Below are 14,897 nucleotides of genomic sequence, written 5' to 3'. Positions count from 1 at the left end.
ATAAGTTTTCTTTTGATTAACTCTTCTTGATCAGGAGAAAAATTTCTTATTTTGCTTTCTGCTACAACAGACTTTTATGCTCTCTGCTATAATAAGCTTAAAAATCAACTCACCTATTTTTTTTAACTACCTGGAAAGAAAAATAGACTTGTAAATCCAACAGAGACCTTAGATACCATCTAGTCAAGAAAAACAAATGAAACCTCAGAATTTCTTTTTGACCTTTCTGCTTACATTCTTACCCAGAGCAAACACTGACCAGTCCTAGAATATGCTGGAATCTGGGCCTCACTGCCATGCGAGGCTGTCCACGCCCCTGATGGGCCACTGCTCCCTAACTGAGGCAGACACCAAATTCAGGAGGAGGTATGCTGATCTCACCTCCCCAAGGAACCTCCATAGTCCTCCTGCCCTGGGTCCGGGCATCCTGCTGCCGTTGCCCACACTGGAGGTCCTTGCTTGGCTGAGAAGGCCTGAGCCATTGCTTGCATCTTGCTCCTTGACTTGGGGTGAGAACATCACAGCAGTGCTGTCCACTAGAACTCTCTGTGATGATGGAAATGTTCTATACATAACTGCTAACCACATGTGACTGTTGAGCACTTGGAATGTGCCTAGTACAACTAAAGAATGTATTATTTTATTTAATTGAATTAATTTGAATTTAAATAGCTACATGCAGCTACGAGTTACCATATTGGTCAGAGCGGGTGTAAAGCTTTAAAGCAAGAGAAACTAATGGAGGCTGAGAGCCATGGTATCACGGCCATGGGAACCAGCTCCTCTTTTCAGCGTTCCCAGGGACTCCTCCTACCCTAAATTTAAGCAGAGCAGGAATTGTCCTCATCTAAAATCTCCACACCCATCTTTATTCTCGCCTCTAAGTCACACAGGCGTCTATTCCTGTCCGGGGTTTCAGGGTCAGGCCTAAAGCAACAGCATATTGTGTTTGTTTCTTCCTCTCCTGTTTCTCCTTTTTTTTTCCCTTTTGTTAACCCAAATTTCTCTAGCATGAGCTAGAGTTTGAGGTGTGGTTTGTGTGTTCTCTGGTCCAACAAACTTGGGTGAGGAAGAGAGGCAATGAACTTGAAAAAAATGATCTCACACTTGGCGGGTGAGTCTCACGTCTTTTTCTTCTGCTTGGAAAGTTGGTTTGTTTAGTTAGCGATGGTTTTGAACCTTATTCAGTGTGTCTGGAAACATCAACACTACGGATTTGAATAATTTTTATAAGAAAACAAACTGAATGAAGGCACAAAAAAGAAAAAAAAGAAAACTCTAGCCTTTTAAAAAATCTACACTCCTCAGAGCAAAGGAACTTGCAGAGTGTTGAGCAATTGGAGTAAATCATCCTGATGCCAGGCCGCCGGGCAGTTCTCCACAGGGTGGGGCCCACGGGGGCCGTTCCTGCACATGGAAAACTTCGTGAGGTGAGCTGCACTTTCAGTCAGAGGCAATGCTGTTTCTGAAGCGACAGCCACTATTCTGCCCTGTGCCCTCTACCAATCCCACTTTTTAAAATTCACCCCGTTTGCTTCCTTTCCAGCCCTGCTAGGTTTAAAAAGAAAAAAAAAAATCCGTCTAACACACATGAGGGAGGCGATTTTTGGAATAACATGGGAAAGTTTCTGTAGACCCCATATTTGAAATAGCTGCTACATACTGGGGCCTAAAAGGGTAGGGAGGAAGGGAAGACGCCCCCTATCACCAGAAGTCAGTCTCCATCCACAGACAGACAGCCCCATGCCCCTAGATCACGAGTTAGGACGCCATCTGTCTAGGCTCTGCCCTCTCCTTGGGCCTCTTTCCCTCATGTGGTGTCTTTCCTCTCTCTCTGGAAATATAGGAAAGAATCTGAGAAAATCATTCCCAGTGAGGCATTGACATTGATGCCTCGTCAGACTCCATGTGCCTCTTTTATAGGTATTTGCACTCTAAATCAGGAGCAAAGGGGTCATTCTCTAGTCGTGGGATTTCAGAAATTGGGTGAGGAGTGAGGATGACTTTGAATGGAGGGCGAGGTGGAAGGCTCTCTCCTCGCCAGCTTTGTTTATGTGACTCCCCCAGTGGCTTAACTTGTAAGGGAAAGGCAGGCTCAAGGGCAGGGCATTCAGAGTTTCTCTTAATTTTAAAGAAAAGTAAAGAGAGGTGGTATCTCTCTACCTTAAAAAGAAGAATGCAGGGCACCCTGGTGGCATAGTGGTTGAGTTCGCACACTCCACTTTGGCAGCCTGGCGTTCACAGGTTCGGATCCTGGGCACAGACCTACACACCGCTCATCAAACCATGTTGTGGCAGCGTCCCACATATAAAGGAGAGGAACATTGGCAACAGATGTTAGCTCAGGGCCAATCTTCCTCACAAAAGGAAAAAGAAGAAGAAGAAGAATGCAACAAATTCAATAGAAGTCTGGCTTAAGGGTCAGGAGATCAGGACTCGAATCTTGACTCTGCAAATGATACCTAGATGATTTTGAACAAGTCACTTCCCCTCTTGGAGCCTTAGATCCCTCATCTGTACACTGAGGGCACTGACTACAAATCCTCCAAGTTGGCAGCCAGAGCTGACATCCTGTGATGCTGTGAATGGACACATGGCCAATAATGGCCTAGGATAAATGACACCTTAATTTCTCCCTCGTCACATACCTTCTTAGTTAGACCAAAACTACCGAGAGTGTAGTCATTGACTTCTAGATGTGTCACTCATCAATTAATTTGAAAGTTTATAATTTTGTTTCTTTAGTGCAGTTATTTGTCAAATTGACTTTTTAAATGCATGGCCATCTATTCCTTTGTGGATTCAGAATAACTTATTAAACAAACTTGGGTAAAGAAAAGAGGTAACAAAGTACCAGGCTAGATTGCCATGGCACAGGCGAGCAGGGAAGAAAAGCCACACACATGGACCCACCAAACAGGACACGGTTTGAGCTCCCTGGAGAGCTGTTTGCTCAGGGCAGAGAGGGAGGTGTGGAAGCAAGGATCTTTCTGGGCAAGGGTCGATGGGGAAAGAAGAGGTTTCAGCTGAACTTCAGAAGGTGGTAAGGAGTTCAGTGGGCAGAAATGAGAGCAGGGATTCCAGAGGCAGAGCCATCCGAAGCGCAAGGCCTCCTGGATGCATGATGAGGACGCTCCGAGGGTCGGAGGAAGGTAAGCAGCAGGTCCTTGGGAAGCTGGTGGGCTAAGGAGTTTGTGCCTTATCTCTGAAATTGCCCACCCTCTCTTCCATGTGCCAGAAGGAAAATGAAATGGTTGAGTCTGGACAAAGCCTGTAGATATAGGCAAGGGAAGTCATTGGTCTGTCTCCAAGAGCTCAAAGCCAGAAAGTTCCCAAATTCAAGTGCGACAGAGCAGTACGGGAGAAATCCGGATTTGAAGAGGTGGGTCGGCAGGAGAGAATGGGCGGACAAGTGGAGCCGTGAGGCGTTAGGAAGTAAGAAGGAGCCTGTGGCTGAGGCGGTTGGTGGGGCGGGAGCTCTCCAGGGTTCCCCTTTAAATGGAGGCAAGAGGGAGCCTTGAAGGGGTTGAAGCAGGGGAGTGATGGAAACTCAGAGCTGTGATTGAGGACGGTGGGTCTCAAGACTGATTAAGGGACTGACACCTCGAAGGCACGTTTATCTTTGTGGAACACTACAAAGTGTGGATATATTAAATTTAAAGTAAGTAGATCATTTTGACCTAAATTCGTACTATAAACTAGATTCCAGCTAGACAGGTGGTAGCAGATACCTAAGACTGAAGAAAAATCTGTGAGAGGAAAAGGCTTGAAATGACAAATTTTCATCATTAATTTTTCTTCAAATTAGGAAATGACGGCAATTACTCAATTTTGGCATCAAAGTATGTTGCCCCAGTAGGTAGACTCTCTGTGCTCTGTATGATCATTTGAGAATGTCTGCTTTAGAAAGTTCGCTCTGGCATCACTGTGTGGAAGGGAGACAGAAAGTGTTGACTTCATCTGAGCCAGCTGTTAGGGGCTGGCATCTGAACTGGAAGGAAAGGGTAAAATGGTCTCAGGAAGCATCAGAAAATGATCATTTATTTCCTCCTGTAAAAAATATAAATCAATCCAAATCAAGGGGTGTATTATTCAGGGTTCTCCACAGAAATGGAACCAATAAGATAGAGAGAGAGAGAAAGAGGTTCATTTTAAAGAATTGTCTCACGTGGTTGTGGAGGCTGGTGAGCCTGAAATCTGTAGGGCAGACCAGCAGCCTGAAAATTCGGTTAAGAAGTTGATGTTGCAGTCTTGAATCTGAAAGTGGCCACCTGGAAACTCCGACAGCGTTTCTATGCTGCAATCTTGAGGCAGAATTGCTGCTTCTTTAGGAAACGTCAGTCCTTGCTCTTACACCCTTCGATTGACTGGGTGAGGCCCACCACATTATGGAAGGTAATCTGCTTTACTCAAGGCTACTGATTTCAACGTTAATAACATCTAAAAGATATTTTCAAGCAATATCTAGACTGGTATTTGGCCAAACAACTGGGCACCATATTCTAGTCAAGTTGACACATAAAATTAACCTTCCCAGGGTCTCTGTTTCAATACTTCCTTATCAGGCAGGCAGACCAAAACTCAAGAAGTTATTAATTTCTTAAGGCACAGCTACTACCAGGCCCCAGAGAACACCATAGTTTATATTCTGGAAGTAGAGAAGGGTCCATTTGTCCCTCCCTTTTTTTCTCTCTCCGTGCCTATGCCCTTTGGAGAGGTCAAGAAATTCATAATTTTGTTTTAATAGCCATCAGTGTGGAAATTTATCAGAGTTTTTCTTCTTTTAACCTAAATAAGTTGATGAGTCTGTCCTTATGCATGGGCATTTAATAGCCTTCCAAGAGCCCTAGCTTAGCCAGGTCTGATTGTTTCCTCTTGCAGGAATCACGCTGCCCCCACCTTGAAGTGCCCCAGGAACACAGCCCTTCCTAACATTCCGCCAGCTGTCTAGAATGGAAGTAAACTCACTGGCCTCCGTTGCCCGGGGGTCTTTCCTAGAAGTTTTCCACTGAACGGGAGTCTTCTTGACGCAGAGACTGCGTGATATCAACTTACACATTTTGACTAGGATTTTCCAGCTTCACTCTTGAGTGTCTTCCAATGTCTTGGGTAACTGCCTCTGAGCTCAGTAATTTGCCTACATGTTTCATTTGTGTTAGCTCTAGAATGGTGGTTTCCAACCACTCTGGCTAGCCACATGGTTAGAAGTTTAGACCTGACGAGGGGAAGCTCTGGGAGGCCCAGGCTCCCCGCTCCTCTTTTGGCCAGATTTTGATCAGCTTTTGTATATTAGAGTTCCACGTTGAAATCATAGTTCCATGAGTCCTTTGAAAATGTGGCTCTGTTTTAAAACAAAATTAAATCACTAGCTTCAGGTGCCCTCACCACTCCCTAGTCTATTAGCTCTGGTCTGTCTGCTTCAGGAAACCGAGGCAAAAGTAAAGGAAATTAATGTTGGATGGGTAACTAATATTGTATCAGAACTTCACATATATTCTCGTTTAATTTTCACGGTAACTCTCAGCATGAGGATTACGATACCCATGTAGAGATGAAGCTGAACAGGATTAAGTAACACCCGAGGTCACAAAACTGCTGAATGGTGGAGCTAAGATTCAAACCCAAGTCAGTGGAAAGCCCCTGTTCTCTCTACTTCACCAAACTCTCTACTTGTTCTGCAATAAAGGTGTAGGCAGAAAATTCACTCATGCATTCACTCATTCATTCAAATAGACATTTTAAAATTTACTTTATCTGCTCTTTTGTTTAGCAAAATAATCTATTGCATGCCTACTATGTGTCAGGCACTGTGCCACTTTGGACCTAGAAAGACAAATAACACAGGGTCCCAGGGCTTCGTCCTGCTTTGGAGGACAATAAAGTGCAATAAAGTGCAGGAAGCCATTCATAGGTTGATAGCAGGAGGAAAGAATGCACAAAGGGAGCAGGATGGAGTCCCCTCTGAGTCCCTTCTGTGTCAAAGAGAAAGCAGCCCCAGCACAGAGGAGGACATCGAGGGCCATCCCTGCACCACCTCGCAATCCGGAGCAGAGGCCCCAGAGCTGGCTGAAGCAGGATGGCCGAGGCCCAGCGTTGGGTGTTAGCTGTTCAGGAATGCTGATGGAATGCACACAGGGCCCCTCCCTCGCGGACGTGCTGCTTGGTACCTGCCTCTCGCCACACCCCAAGCGCAACTGAGAAGCTTTCTTTCCTTCCCCAAAAAGATTTTTTTCCCCCATGAATCCTTCATGGGGAATAAAAATCGGCACAGACGGGTAAGGCTTCCTCCAGCAGAGCAACCGTTGAACAGGGAGCAGAGGGAAGGTGGGAGGGGCAGCTTCACCTCAACCTGGGAGCCTTTGGCTGTGGGACCAGTCACCATTACAACCTCCCTTCTATGGCCATAGCCCAGTAGGCCGCCCCTCCTGAGCATCCCCCTGGGAATTATTTGTCATTTCCTACATTTGTAAACAATCTGGGTGTTTGCCAACCACTCCTGCCTCTTTTATCTCAGTGATCACAACCACTCCATCAAACAAGTTGTGTTTTACCCATTTTGTAAGTGAGGAAGAAGACCTGGGTGGCATTGCCCAGGGTTATAGCATGAGGACTGAGCAAGACGGGGCTTTGAATCTGGGCGTTCTGACGCCGAGTCCAGTGTGCTCACCATTAGACCACAGCCACCGGACTACACTGTGAGGTGCCAGAAGCCCACCCTTGGCTCCCTAATGGCCACCCCTCTTGACATTTGCAGTCTTTTGGGGAGTACAACAAATGTTTTGGGTCTTCTAGACACCAACCTAGTCTAATTGCCAGTGGCCAAGGAGAGGCTGAGAGATGCAGACTCTCTGCCCGGGTGCACCTTCTAACAACTTCGGTCCCGAGGTGGGGGTGCGAGAGCTGCAGGTTTGGGATACATTTAGACAGATTTTCTGTGAAAACGTGTGGGTGCGGCCTGGGTTTGAGGAAAATGTGCCGCTATTCATGCAGTGTGAGGAGCTAAGGAGACAGGAACCTGGAGAAGTGAGTGCAAGAGGCTCGTGATTCCAGCCTTCACAAAAGCACGATCTTCTGAGCAGGAAGCTGTGTCTACCCTCCTGCTCCCAGGGCTGGCAAGGAAGCGAGGCAGCGGCTTCTGGTACTGAAAAGATTTGCTCTGCGGCAGGACTTTACAAATGGGAAAGGGTTAAGTAAACGATCTGGAGCCAGGCAGACCTGGGTTTTTTTTTTTTTCCTTTCTGCTTTTTCTCCCCAATCCCCCCAGTATATAGTTATGTATTTTAGTTGTGGGTGTGACCTGGGTTTGAATCTCAGCGTTTGCACTTTCTAGCAATGAGGCCTCGGGCAGGGTAATTAATCTTTTCAAGCCTCCTTGTCTTCGTCTGCAAAATGACAAGAAACCAGATTCTCCCCTGGACCCTCCGGAAGGAGGGCAGTTCTGCTGACACCTTGCTGTTAGCCCCATGAAACTCATTTCACACTGCTGGCCTCCAGAAGTGTAAGAGAATACGGTCATGTGGTTTGAAGCCACTAAGAATGTGGTAACTTGTTACAGCAGCCATAGGAAACGAATGCAGATTTTGGTAAAAATACCCATCTCTCAGTTGACAGGATGAACAGTAAGTGCCCAGCATGCACCGAGAACATTGCAAGTGCTCCTTAAATGACAGCTTTCCTCATCATTTCATTATTTTGGAAGAGAGGAGTGACTTTCTAAGTTGTTAAGTGCCACTGATGCCAGAGGCCTGAAGGAGAAGAGAGAATGTAGTGAGGCAGGAGAACAACCTAGTGGTCAGCGACTTCAGAGCTCCTTGCCCATCCACACATTCCTGCCCCTCCTAAATCCAGCCCCTGCCTCCCCAGGGCGGCCTCCCTGGCCTTTCTTACCACTGGCCTGTCTAGATTTCTCCAGTCCATGCATCTTGTTGCTCAAACCAAGCTCGTGTCTGCCTCCTTCCTTCTCTCTCCCACTCTTATCTCACTTCCCCACCCTCATGCTCACTCTTGCAGTTTTCCCACTGAAAATTCATTGGTCTCTTCCCCTCTTTGTAAATCTCTGTGTGGTGGAGTCATCTTTGGGAAAATATGCATGTTATGGGGCACAATTGGGTCATCGCTGGGGCCAAATTCCTTGTTCAGGGTCCCTTCAGCTCCTTTCTGCCCCCAGAAAGCCCCTCTTTGGTGCACAACCCTACTCTCCCCCTTTATTCTACTGGGCATGGTCATTTTTGCTTTGAATCCGTGTTGCTGTAATCACACTTTAAATTCCTTGAAAGAACGAATGGTCTTCTTTCTGTTCTTTAAGCCCAACTAATCACCACCAATAGGCCACCACCTGGCAAATGGGTTCGTAGTCAGTACCGGTTGGTGAATTTGGCCTCTCCAGATTTTTGCCCTTTGCTCTCTATACTTATGTTGTCTGAACTTCTACCTGTCACAGTGTATTTATTTGTGTTTCTAGTTCAGATGGTAACCCGACCGGTCAGGAGCAATGTCAGTGCATACCAGTAATGAACCTGACAAGGTGACTGATCTGGCTGCGTGAGGAAGGTTCCCCCTGGGTGGGGTCGGTGCATTAACTCCTTCAGGGCACCCGGGCTCCACTCAGTCTAGTGTGCGACACTCACTGGAAGGAATGAGTGACCTCTCTAAGCATGAAATGATATTTCCAAGCATAAAGAAATGAACGGGATTTCTAAGCAGGAACTACACATAGGGATCTGGTACCAATAGCCCAAATTCTTCTATTCATTCAGCAAACATTGATGGAGTACCCCTTATATGCCAATTCTGGGCCAAAAACACTCATAAATTTTAATTCCTTCAATTCCCATAGCTACCCAGGTGAACAAGTAAGGGAAATATTTAAAGATGTTTAAGATTACCTGGAGGTTGTTAGTGCTCACATTAGAATGTATCAATGAAGTTAAAATTAAGCAAGGTCTAGGTCAAATTAGAAGGCTTGCTTCCCACTGATCCCCTGCACAAACCAGGACTTCAGCCAAACTGATTCATTTGCTCTCCCCTGGGGACCTTGCTCGTCTAGCTCTCTACGCCTCGACTTTCCCTTTCCCTCGAATGTCCCCCGCCCCACCTTCCTCCCACACCCACTCTGCTCTAGTCGACTTAGCAAAACCACACAGATTCTGCAAGGCTTACATCTTCCCTCCTCGGAACTCCCACAGAGCCTAGGGTCTTCCTAGATGAATTAGAATGATTTAGGAACATAGCTTCGCTACTAGAGAATGAAATCCTAGAATACAACAATCTCCCTTACATATCTTTGTATATCTCACAGCACAAGTTGTACTATTTAATACATTTTTATTTATAGCATGAATGCACGAAGTGATTAATTAATAAGGCAGTAAGAGATGCGGATGGCTTTTCTCCAGGTATTTCACGTACAAAAGCCAAAGTAATTGGGGCTGGCCCAGTGGCCGAGTGGTTAAGTTCGCGCGCTCTGCTGCAGGCGGCCCAGTGTTTCGTTAGTTCGAATCCTGGGCGTGGACATGGCACTGCTCATCAGACCACGCTGAGGCAGCGTCCCACATGCCACAACTAGAAGAACCCACAACGAAGAATACACAACTATGTACCAGGGGGCTTTGGGGAGAAAAAGGAAAAAATAAAATCTTTAAAAAAAAAAAAAACAAAGCCAAAGTAATTGACCAAACACTTACCCTCGTATTCCTTCCAGAGAATCCTCAAAGAGGGAGACGCTTATTTTTGGTGGCATACAAAGCGCTAAACCTTGTAAATAATTCTGGCAGCCAGTGCGGGCTGGGAGAATGAGCTTGGTCTCTGGAGTCACATAGACCAAGGTCTCCAGCCTCCCGCTCACTGGTTGTATGACCCCAGAGAACTTAATTTACCTAAATTTAAGCTTCAGTTGCCTCATCTGCAAAATGAGCCTTCTCACCCTTTCTCTTTCTCTTCCTAATCGGGTAATGAGAATCAGATGTGTGCATGTAAAGTATCTAGTGGAGTGGCACATAGAAGAGAGTAAACATCAGTCCCTCTTTTCTCCCCAACTTGTGTGTCTGGGTACTTTTTTATTTGCCAACTGTTTTTGAAGATAAAATCTTCTGGAAATAATGCTTTTTAACAGCTGCCTAACAGTTCATGTGGGAACTGTCTGCCAACTCTGGCCATGGGATTACCCTTTGGGTTTCAGTTTTCCAGGACCAAACGTGTGAAGAGCTAGACCAAGGACCCTCGTGTGCTTTGGGGCTGCCCGAAGTGATCGCCACCTCAAGTGTGCCTGTGGTGACTGGCGGGGCCTCAGTCCATCACTCAGAAGTACAGTAGTCCCCCATATGGCAGTTTTGCTTTCCTTGGTTTCAGTTACTCCTGTTCAACCATGGTCCAAAAATACTAAATGGAAAAATCCAGAAATAAATAATTCATAAGTTTTATTTATTTAGTTTTTAAAGATTGGCATCTGAGCTAACATCTGTTGCCAATCTTCTTTTTTCTTCTTCTTCTCCCCAACACCCCACAGTACATAGTTGTATATTCTAGTTGTGAGTGCCTCTGGCTGTGCCATGTAGGATGCCGCCTCAGCGTGGCCTGATGAGTGGTGCCTTGTCCGCGCCTGGGATCCGAACCAGTGAAACCCCAGGCCGCCGAAGCTGAGTGTGTGAACTTAACCACTCGGCCACAGGGCCGGCCCCAATTCATAAGTTTTAAACACACACTGTTCTGAGTAGCGTGATGAAATCTCGTGCCATCTTGCTCCATCCTGCCCAGAATGTGACTTGTCCCTTTAACCAGGGTATCCAAACTGTATAGGGACCCGGCTGTTAGCCACGTAGCAGCCTCTCAGTATCAGATCCACTGTCGCGGTTTCGCAGTGCTTGTGTTCAACGAGCCCTTATTTTACTTAATAATGGCCTCTAAGTGCAAGTGTAGTGATGCTGGCAATTCGGATGCCAAAGAGAAGCCGTAAACTGCTTCCTTTAAGTGAAAAAGTGAAAGTTCTCATCTTAATAAGGGAAGAAAAAAATCGCATGCTGAGGTGGCTAAGATCTACAGTAGCTTTTACTACAGTATATTGTTAGAATTGTTTTATTTTATTAGTTATTGTTGTTAATCTCTTATTGTGCCTGATTTATAAATCAAAGTTTATCATAGGTATGTCTGTACAGGAAAAAACATAGTATATATAGTGTTCAGTACTCTCCATGGTTTCAGGCGTCCACTGGGGGTCTTGGAACGTATCTGCTCCAGATAAGGAGGGATGACTGTACGTGGTCTGTATACTCCGCATGCTAACGAACTCCTGAAAGTCACTGACTGTGGCCTGGCAGTCTTTACTTTTTTTTGTTCTTTATAAAATTACAGTGATTACTGAGCTTAGTGCCCAAAATGGTTTGGATGCTTTGGAACACAGGAAGGCAACACACAGCAGCGTGATTCGGTCATGTCAGGGGACTTCAGCAGAATTGTCACCTGCTCCTATTAAGTAGTAATGTTCTCCACTGTGTCTGCAGCTGCTGGGGGATCCTGAAGATGGCCAAGGACGACTCCACTGTTCGTTGCTTCCAGGGCCTGCTGATTTTTGGAAATGTGGTTATTGGTGTAAGTATTGAGTATTTTTCAGGACATTCTGCTTTTCCTGTAATCATGATTTTAGATCAATCAAAAGTGAAAGTTTAGAGGAAAATAATGATATAATTACTGGCTCCCTACATCTTTTCTTTATTTTAAGAAATGTGTTAGTAAAATATGCCAGCTAGAATTGAACTATATAAATAATCATATATAACTACGTAATATGTCAAAAGACCATGGTTAAAAAAAATAGATATTGCCCTCCCAACTTTAAAACAGGAGAATCTAAAAAGAGCCATGTCAACCACAGTCAGCGTCCACGCCCTCCCCACCACACACACGCTTCGTGTTTCTTTGCTATTTCACCTTGGTTTGACTTCCGTGGGACTCTGCTGTTAAGGCTGCTGGGGACAGATGTTTGCATCTTCCTGTTCTCCTCATACAGAAGCCAGCACCAGGATGTGAGAGTAGCCCCGAGGCCAAGGTGTATGGGCACAGTGTGGTGAGAAAGCACTTAGCAGTCAGGATCTCTGGCTCTTGACCCAGCTCTGCCTCTGACTCCATGTGACTTTGGACAAGTCACTGCCTTTCAGGGCCAAGATCCCTCATCTATAAAATACAGGGGGTGGGAAAGAGGACCACCAAGGTTCCTTCCAGCTCTAACATCTAGTGGCTCTCTGGCACTGATAAATATGACCACGGCCGGTTGAAATATTACAGTCCAGGAATTTGGGTGACGGGCAATGGGAGTGGGGTGGAAGATTATCTTCACACTGGAAGATGTTGTTTGAATGGCTCATGCCCCAAGGACTTTATAGATGGTCTGAAATTGTTTGGGTCTTTTCCCAAACAGCAATAAGACAGAGTGACATGTGGAAGGAGGCATGCAACCAATTAGCAGCTGGAAGGAGCTATGTGATTTCCTGGCTATGAAGAGTTTAAGTCAGTTGCTTAGAGCCTATGCAGAGGACAGAGTTAGTCTTTCTTCCTCACCCACTTCTCTACCCCCTTTCCCAAAGCTGCTCTCCTGGCCGCCAGCCTGACAGAACCCTTTCTGCTTCCAGATGTGCGGCATCGCCCTGACCGCAGAGTGCATCTTCTTTGTATCCGACCAACACAGCCTCTACCCGCTGCTTGAAGCCACCAACAATGACGACATCTATGGTGCAGCCTGGATCGGCATGTTTGTCGGCATCTGCCTCTTCTGCCTGTCCGTTCTAGGCATCGTGGGCATCATGAAGTCCAACAGGAAAATTCTTCTGGCGGTGAGACCTTAAAACTCTCTACAGCTGTCTCCTGGACCAATTTTGGTGGATTGTTTTTCTTCCCTAGCATCCTGCTTTGGCTTTCGCGGTGTAGGTGGGAGCAGAGAGTGCCAGCTGAGGAGTGAGGAGGGAAGGCTCTCCCTGCAGGGAAGCTTGTCCGTGTGGGGGCAAGGAAGCCCTCCATTATTGTAAGACCAGAAGATTCTAGTACAGAGGAGACACATGGGGCAGGGGGAACCCTGATTTTCCAGATCTTTGCTTCTCCCACTGGTGTCTGCATGTGCCCGAAAGGTCCAGCCAGGACCTACATAGGCCACAGGAGAGGCAGAGTGAGAACTTGATAATTAGATTTTTTTCTCTAGACAATCAGTAGTTTAAATATTATTTGACTATTATTCAGGCATTGATACATTAGGATATAAAATGCAAAATAGGTGTGAATTTTTAAGAGAAAGTGTGAGCCTTTTCAGACATTTTTGAGCCCAAAGCCGATGATTTTGTACAACCTGCACTTCTCATATGATGCATTCACTCTGATCTTCGGGGCCCCTGGGAAACCTAGATGCCCCCACTGCAGAGGACAGCTTCCTCTCCCGCCTGCCTGTGGAGGCTCTAACTCTGCACACCACAGAGGGGCTTCTGCCAAGCCACAGACGGCAAGGTTGCGCCCTGCCTTTGCAGATGGAAGCACGTTTGCAGCCGGCAGAGCTAAGAACCTTCATATTGGGTCTAGACCTCTACTCTGGCCCCAGCAGTTTCTCACACTGTGATGGGGCCCCACTCCCACTCCCCACCCTGAAATAACTCATCCCCAAATGCCACAGAACCTGAGTTCCACCTTTATGGAACGAGTCCAGCAACCTAAAGTGCTTGTTGATCTACTGTTCCTGTGATCTAACCTTGTCCTGCTACCCAGGGAATGCAGAACATTGACATTCTCTGCTTCCTTAGCGTGAGTTACTCCCGCCCCGACTCTTGCAGGGTGGGGAAATGAATGCAGGGAAAGGGAGAGGAGAGGCAGGCGTCCCTAGAGACGAGCTTCACCTGCATCGCAGTCTCACTTTGGGCCACCATGTGTGCCTGCAGCCAGGAGAACTCAGCTGAGAGGGAAGCTTCTTCACCGTGGCCCCAGAAAAGGAGCAGAGCACCCTCTAAGGGGCTGATGGAGAAACACCTGCACCCTGTGCCTCCTTTCTGGAGTGTCTCTAAGGGTCCTGAGCCTCCTTAAGGGGAGCCAGCAAAGCTCTTGACAAAGAACAAGGCAGCAACTAAGACAGGGGGAAATGTTATGAGGCCTCTGAAGATGCTCCTGCTGGTAAGGCGCCAAAGACTTTTTGTGGGCGGAGTGGTTAGGGCCACAGAGGGTCCTGCTCAGACAGCCTCCCCGCCCTGGGCGAGAACTGTCTCCCCTGCTCTCCCTCACTGACCGCAGAGCCCCTTCCCCAGAAGAATTCAAGGACCAAAAGCATAGGTGCAAGGCCGAGGAGGGCAAAGAGGGAGCCCTGGCAAACAGTCCCGTCCCAGATTCAGAGGCCATTGCTTGTTCAGATATTTTCCAGCCATAAACAGGGGCAGTGTGGTGTGGAAGCATCTTGTGCACACATGGGTGCATGCGCATGTCCACGTGCGTGCACACACACACACACACTACCACCACCAATAAAAACAACACACAGTGAGCTCTGTTTCACTCCCCTGACCTGATGTAACTGGACAGGTGGGGGATGAGAGAAGAATGCCAGTGAAGAGCTGTGCACCTGGAGGCTGTCTGTTCCTCCCTGATGAGACTGGACACCATCGGGGGGACAATGGGTATTAAGCACGATCCAGTTCATCGTTTTCTGACCTGTATAATTCTAAATTTTCAGTAAACCATAAAGAAAATTCCTCCTAAGGAAACGGGATTTATACGAGGCTCTACATAGTATCTGATGCACTAAGACCCTTGCCAGCCATTGAACAAACACACACACACACAAACACACACACACACACATATCAGTTCGTCTTTTTGGATTTGTTTTTCCCAGTTAAAATGGAAATGCAGAATACTGGACTGAGAAAGCTCTGTATTCA

At 46.6% G+C, this 14,897-nt stretch overlaps 1 protein-coding gene across 1 annotated transcript in view; it reads left to right on the top strand.

Annotated features, from left to right (window-relative positions):
- Positions 1-14,897, top strand: part of UPK1B (uroplakin 1B) — a 28,273-nt gene that overhangs the window by 1,370 nt on the left and 12,006 nt on the right. The window contains exons 2-3 of the mRNA XM_001500783.7: positions 11,496-11,583; positions 12,621-12,821. Coding sequence (XP_001500833.5) covers positions 11,496-11,583; positions 12,621-12,821 — 289 coding nt within the window. The remainder of the gene's footprint in view (positions 1-11,495; positions 11,584-12,620; positions 12,822-14,897) is intronic.

Source organism: Equus caballus, chromosome 19 (assembly GCF_041296265.1).
Source record: "Equus caballus isolate H_3958 breed thoroughbred chromosome 19, TB-T2T, whole genome shotgun sequence".
Lineage (NCBI taxonomy): Eukaryota > Metazoa > Chordata > Mammalia > Perissodactyla > Equidae > Equus > Equus caballus.
Note: the sequence above shows the minus strand (reverse complement) of the source record. Positions and strands in the feature narration are given on the sequence as shown.